This window comes from Vicia villosa, linkage group LG4 (genome assembly GCF_029867415.1).
Source record: "Vicia villosa cultivar HV-30 ecotype Madison, WI linkage group LG4, Vvil1.0, whole genome shotgun sequence".
NCBI lineage: Eukaryota > Viridiplantae > Streptophyta > Magnoliopsida > Fabales > Fabaceae > Vicia > Vicia villosa.
Window position 1 is genome coordinate 170,240,742 of NC_081183.1, and position 5,380 is coordinate 170,246,121.

The 5,380-nt window shown below is 29.9% G+C and overlaps 1 protein-coding gene and 1 long non-coding RNA gene across 2 annotated transcripts; one reads left to right on the plus strand and one right to left on the minus strand.

Moving 5' to 3' along the window:
- Window positions 1-730: 730 nt before the first annotated feature.
- On the minus strand, window positions 731-1,447 carry LOC131598300 (transcription factor MYB1R1-like). Its single transcript, XM_058870916.1, has 3 exons — window positions 1,213-1,447; window positions 884-1,083; window positions 731-799 (listed from the first exon to the last, which is right to left on the minus strand). Exons 1-3 carry the CDS (start codon window positions 1,445-1,447, stop codon window positions 731-733), a joined length of 504 nt encoding a protein of 167 aa, XP_058726899.1.
- A 291-nt stretch (window positions 1,448-1,738) lies between these two features.
- LOC131600262 (uncharacterized) lies at window positions 1,739-5,159 on the plus strand. The gene is made up of 3 exons (XR_009283080.1): window positions 1,739-1,881; window positions 3,186-3,285; window positions 4,110-5,159. It is a non-coding gene; the product is annotated as an uncharacterized LOC131600262 (long non-coding RNA).
- The last annotated feature ends 221 nt before the right edge of the window (window positions 5,160-5,380 follow it).

Consider the following 5,380-nt stretch of genomic DNA (forward strand, 5'->3'; position numbering starts at 1 on the left):
TGAAGTTTGTTGAACTTCCTCTTAATTTCTTTGAGTGGTTCATCTTAATTTCCTTTATAAAAGAGTAGTTTTTACTAGACACTGGCTGCATTTCTGTTTTTGGATTAAAACGGGTCATTATCTTGATATCTTTATGTAGCATTTGATTTTAGTGTTGCCTATATGTTTGAGTGCTTCCACGGAGCAACTGACCTCAAGAGAATGCTAGAATCTTGGTTTCACAGGACTCACTTTGACAAGGACAAAAGTGAAATCCAATCACTAATGTGGAATCCAATGGTAGGTTGTGAATAATTATAGTAACTTATTTCTTGAAAGTGCAAATGCATTGAGAGAAGCAACCATAACAAGTGAGTCATTCAAATAGACTAAGCACTGAAATAAAATTGAACAATTTGATGTTCAAAAGAATAAAGAAAACCACATGATCACTATCATGTTCAAATTATAATAATAACTAACAGCTCAAGCAAAAATAAAACTAAAGAATGTTTGTTAGATGTATATATTAATCACACTAGTTAGTTAAGCTGATTAGTTAGTTAGTCTAACAACCTAATGTAAGTAATATATACATCTACCAAACAATAGCCTCTGATGCTGATCTCTTCATAATAGCACTTTCTCTGTTACAACATCAAAGGAAAAAAATACCTGCAAAAATAAGTTGTAAAAATTAGAAACCATAGCCAAACATCATATGCAATCAATGTAACTTCTAGACTTACCTCTAAATAGACTTGCCGGGGGACGGTTGCCCCGAAGGAGAAGAAGTCCGAGTTTCTGAATCTTCAGAATCCTATCATATTAAAGAATATAGTCATCAATTTTCACACATAATATGCGGATAGTAAAAAAAATCACATAAAAAAAGAAACAATACAAGCATCATATCGAAAACGCTCTCGCGTTTAGTTTTTTCAAATGTTTTTTTTCTGAGAAAAAACTTTTGAGCATGACTGGCAACTTGAGTAGAAGTCTTGGTCTTCACATAGTTCCTTGATATATCCTTCCATTTACCTTTCCCCATCGTTTGTAAACCTACCAAAAACGCCTTGTGTTCATCCTTGGTCCATTGTTTCACTATAATGCAACAGTAAAGTTTATTTAAATTCTCATAAAATATAATCAACAAATTTCTATACATGCAAGTTGAAACCCTAAATACTAAAGTCTTCCCATGGTAAAAACTCATGGAAACCAAATACGCACCTTTTTTTCGGTTTTCAGGGTTGGAACTCTGACTAGAATCCGTATTTTCATTCCTCTCATCATCACTATCATCCTCCCCATCATCCTCTTGCTTGTCCAACGAACAAAGCTCCATCTCACTGTGTTTCTCATCCTCAGTGTTGGAACTGTCGTTCATGGTGTAATTAGTTGTAGAACGTTTTGCTGCGATGTTCACACCAAACAACATCACACGTCTTTCACTATTTTCATCCATAATGATCTTTATCTTAATCTCTTTATCGATAAAACCTTTTTTCTAGCTTCTTGATTCATGTAAAGTAAAACCTTCTGTTTTTACTTTCTTGAATAAGGGTTTAGCTTTTTAAGATATTTTGCTATTTATATATAGGTTTTTTCTTAGTTGCCTTGAAAAAAGGAGGGGTAATTTACCAAAGTGACGTGGCATCCAAATTTTATTTTTTATTTTTTATAAATTATTATTAATAATATATGATTTTAAATTTTTACTGTTATATTTTTCTAAAAGACTTTTATATTCCTTTCTCTCCTCTGCATCTTCATCTCTTTCTTCTAGGTTTTCTACCATGTGTATTTCTTCCTAGGTTCAAAAACTTTTGAATGTTACTTCAACAAAATCCGGAGATAAGAAGATTTTGACCAATTTGTGAAATTACTCAAAATTTAAAGGTAATTGTTAAATTCTGAATGAATTTTGTATTTATTTATACTACAATCTGAGTTGTTATAAGAAATTGAATTCTCACATAAATTTTTGTTAAAATTTATACGACTATTCGTGGAACAGAGTTTTAATGTGAATTTGTTAAAGTTCAACTATTTATTTAGGTATTGTTATATTACAAAAATTAGTGAATCATTTTGCTTTGGATGAATTCATGGACATCTGTATTTTTTTCATTAGGTTTTTAAAATTGGAATAGAAATAGATTTTATCTTCATCAGATTCTTATATTTTTAAAAATGCTGATTATATGAAATCTAATTCTTTTATGGATAGTTATCAATCTGTGATATATATGGGTGTGAAATGGATTTGGTGGTTTATTCATATCTTATTATTATTACGAATCATTCTTTAAATTTGTGAATAATAATTCAAAGATATCTTATCATAAAGATTCTAAAATCCTAACCCTTGGGCATTTTGCATCGCCCTTTGCACAAGATGGAAATCTGAATGAGATCCAGCCAAGCATGAAAGTAATGAGAGGTGGGCTAATGATTCTGTCATAGAGTTTTAGTCAATAGGGTATTTTGTACCATGTTTCGGTAATAGAAGTAATATTATAAGAATCTTGTCAAACTGCCTTCTAAGTTCATCTATTGGTTGCCTTTATTATGACTGTTAAATTTAAGCTGTCAGAGTCAAGGATAGAGTGTTCATTATTATTTCTTTCAATTATTAAACTTATATGTTGAGTCATTAAAATTTATCATCAATCTGTTGGTACAATGAATATAAGTAGTAATTGTGGTGTAGTTTGGTGTGTTTCCTGCTATGTGATTTAATTTTTGTGGTTTAATTATTCTTGTATATATGGTGCTTAATCCATAAAGTATACAAAATTAATAAGTAATTCTTGAAGTATATGAATTTCACCAAATTAGTCTATGAAGTATATTAAATTTATCAATTTAAGTTCATAGATTCATATTCCAGAGATGCGTTTTTCGGTTAAGTTCTAGCTATATGTACCCGAGGATAAAAATTATAAGGATCAATACACACGTTTCAATTAGATTTTGAATGACTACATGAGGAAAATATTTTGTTGAGCTAATTATTATATATTAAGGTTTGTCTTTGGCTTTTTTATTTCAAGGTTTGTCTTTGGCTTTTTTAATTAAGATTTGTCTTTGAGCTAATTATTATTTTGAATGGAATTTTTATCATTGATGTCATCTGCTTAAATTGTATAAGAATTTTAATTAAGAAAAATTGTTTCACTGAAACCATTATGTAAATGTAGAAAATCAGCTTCTTCCTTCTTTGTTGTCTATGACGCGAGGAAGGTACTGCAATTTCTGTATGCAAGGCTCTTGATGAAATTGGAAACGTATCTGTACTAGGTATGAATGTTAAGTTATCCATATTTATTTAACTTAACTTTGTGTCTCATGCCCCTTATATACGAAGAAATGATATGTAATCGAAAATAGGGAAGGAGAAATATTATTATTATTATTATTATTATTATTATTATTATTATTATTATTATTATTATCTATATAGAAAGAAATGTTATATGTTATCGGCAAGGAGTGTGTTTATTGAATGGGGAGATACACCTAGGTATTGAAATTGGATTTCTCTTGATTCAAGGTAAATAATGCGGTCTAATTACTATGGGTTAATCATTGTTTTATTCATTAAATTGTGTAGATATTAGGTAATTTGGTTTTAAAATTACTTGAAATGATTTGTGTAATTTAAAGTATAAAAACATGTTAATATTTTTTGTTTTTTGATAGATCAATTTGGTCTTGAAATTATCCTTGAAGATTAATGTGATTGGTGATTTTTAATTCTAGAGATCATTTGTTCTTATTAAGATGGATTTACTTATTTAACTCATCTAGTTATATTATATAAACTTTACATGACAGCTTATGAAATCAAATTATATTATATCTTTATTGTGTAAATAACTTATATATAATTACTTATATGATTCTGTCACCTTAATTAAAATGTATGTTTATTCAAATAGAGTATAAATTGGCATCTCCTATGTTAATCTTTTGGTTCCATAAACTTAGTTTTAAAATTGTTTTAGTGTTGCTATTTGATTTATTATATATTAAAACATGAAAAGTATAAATTGATATTAGTGTTTTGTGTTATACTATGATTTATGTATGAAACAATGTTGTTTTATTCTCTCTTATTTCAGGATTTATTTTAAAATGTCTACATATAGTGAATCAACTTTGCATCTCGATAGTGACGGTGAAGAGGTGGAATTCACCAGTGTTAACGGTGATGGTAGTGATAGAGATACGTTGGAGAAAGAGGATTGTAATGGTCATAAATGTTTCAGTGAAGTTACAGATGAAGATATAAGAGCTATGGAATTTAGCACAGAGGAAGAAGCGATACAATTTTACATAACATATGCGCATTTCCATGGATTTGCGGTAAGGAAAGACGATGTTGTACGCGATCATGAAAGGAAAATTGTTGTTCGTCAATTACTTTGCAATAAAGAAGGAAAGAGTGAAAGAAAAAATAAGAAGAATGAGGATAAATATCGGCCAACTATGCGAACTGGTTGTCTTGCTAGATTTTGAGTAACTTATGATTATGTTCGTACGCTTTGGAGAGTTACTAAATTTGAGTCATCTCATAACCATGAATTAACTCCTGCACGTTTTATTCATTTGATTCCCAATTATCGTAAATTAAGTGAAGCGGATAAACAAGTTGTCAATGGTTTGCATTCACAAGGCGTTAGAACTTATCATATATTGGGCTTTTTGATGGAGCAAAAAGGAGGTCATGAAAGTCTTGGATTTATTAAAAAAGACCTATACAACTATACTCATCATCAAGGAAGGGTAAGAATTGAAGGTGGTGATACTTTTGCCACTTTGAGTTATTTTCAAGGAAAAGCTGATAGTGATTCAGCCTTTTTTTCGGAGTTTACCTTTACAGATGACGGGCGGTTAGAAAATATTTTCTGGTCCGATTCTATCAGAAGATTTGATTATGAATGCTTTAGTGATGTGGTTGTATTTGACACAACTTATAAAAAGAATCAATATGACAAGCCACTTGTAATATTTTGTGGATTTAATCACCATTGAGAAACGACCATTTTTGCATCGGCTTTACTTTGCGATGAAACAACAGAGACATATAAATGGGTTTTAGATATGTTTGTAAAGGCCATGTATGGAAAACATCCCAAAGTCGTTGTTACTGATGGGGATAAATCAATAAGAGAAGCTATTAGAATTATATTTCCAAATTCAACACATCGTCTTTGTTAGATACTATTGGGATTTTATTAGGTTATTTGGGCCTTCTCTATTATAAGCCCATTTTACCTATTATAGTAAAGAACTCTTTTTCTGTTTTTACTGTGAGTTAGTTACCACAGTTAATTTTCCTTTTTCCTTCTTATGTTAAGAGCTTGTTACCATGTAAAATAAGCTTCTTCTT

Coding starts and splice junctions, on each gene's coding strand:
- LOC131598300 (XM_058870916.1), bottom strand. CDS start 1,447: ATGGATGAAAATAGTGAAAGACGTGTGATGTTGTTTGGTGTGAACATC. Junction 1,084..1,212: donor CCCTGAAAACCGAAAAAAAG/GTGCGTATTTGG, acceptor GTTGCATTATAG/TGAAACAATGGACCAAGGAT. Junction 800..883: donor GCGTTTTCGATATGATGCTT/GTATTGTTTCTT, acceptor TTAATATGATAG/GATTCTGAAGATTCAGAAAC.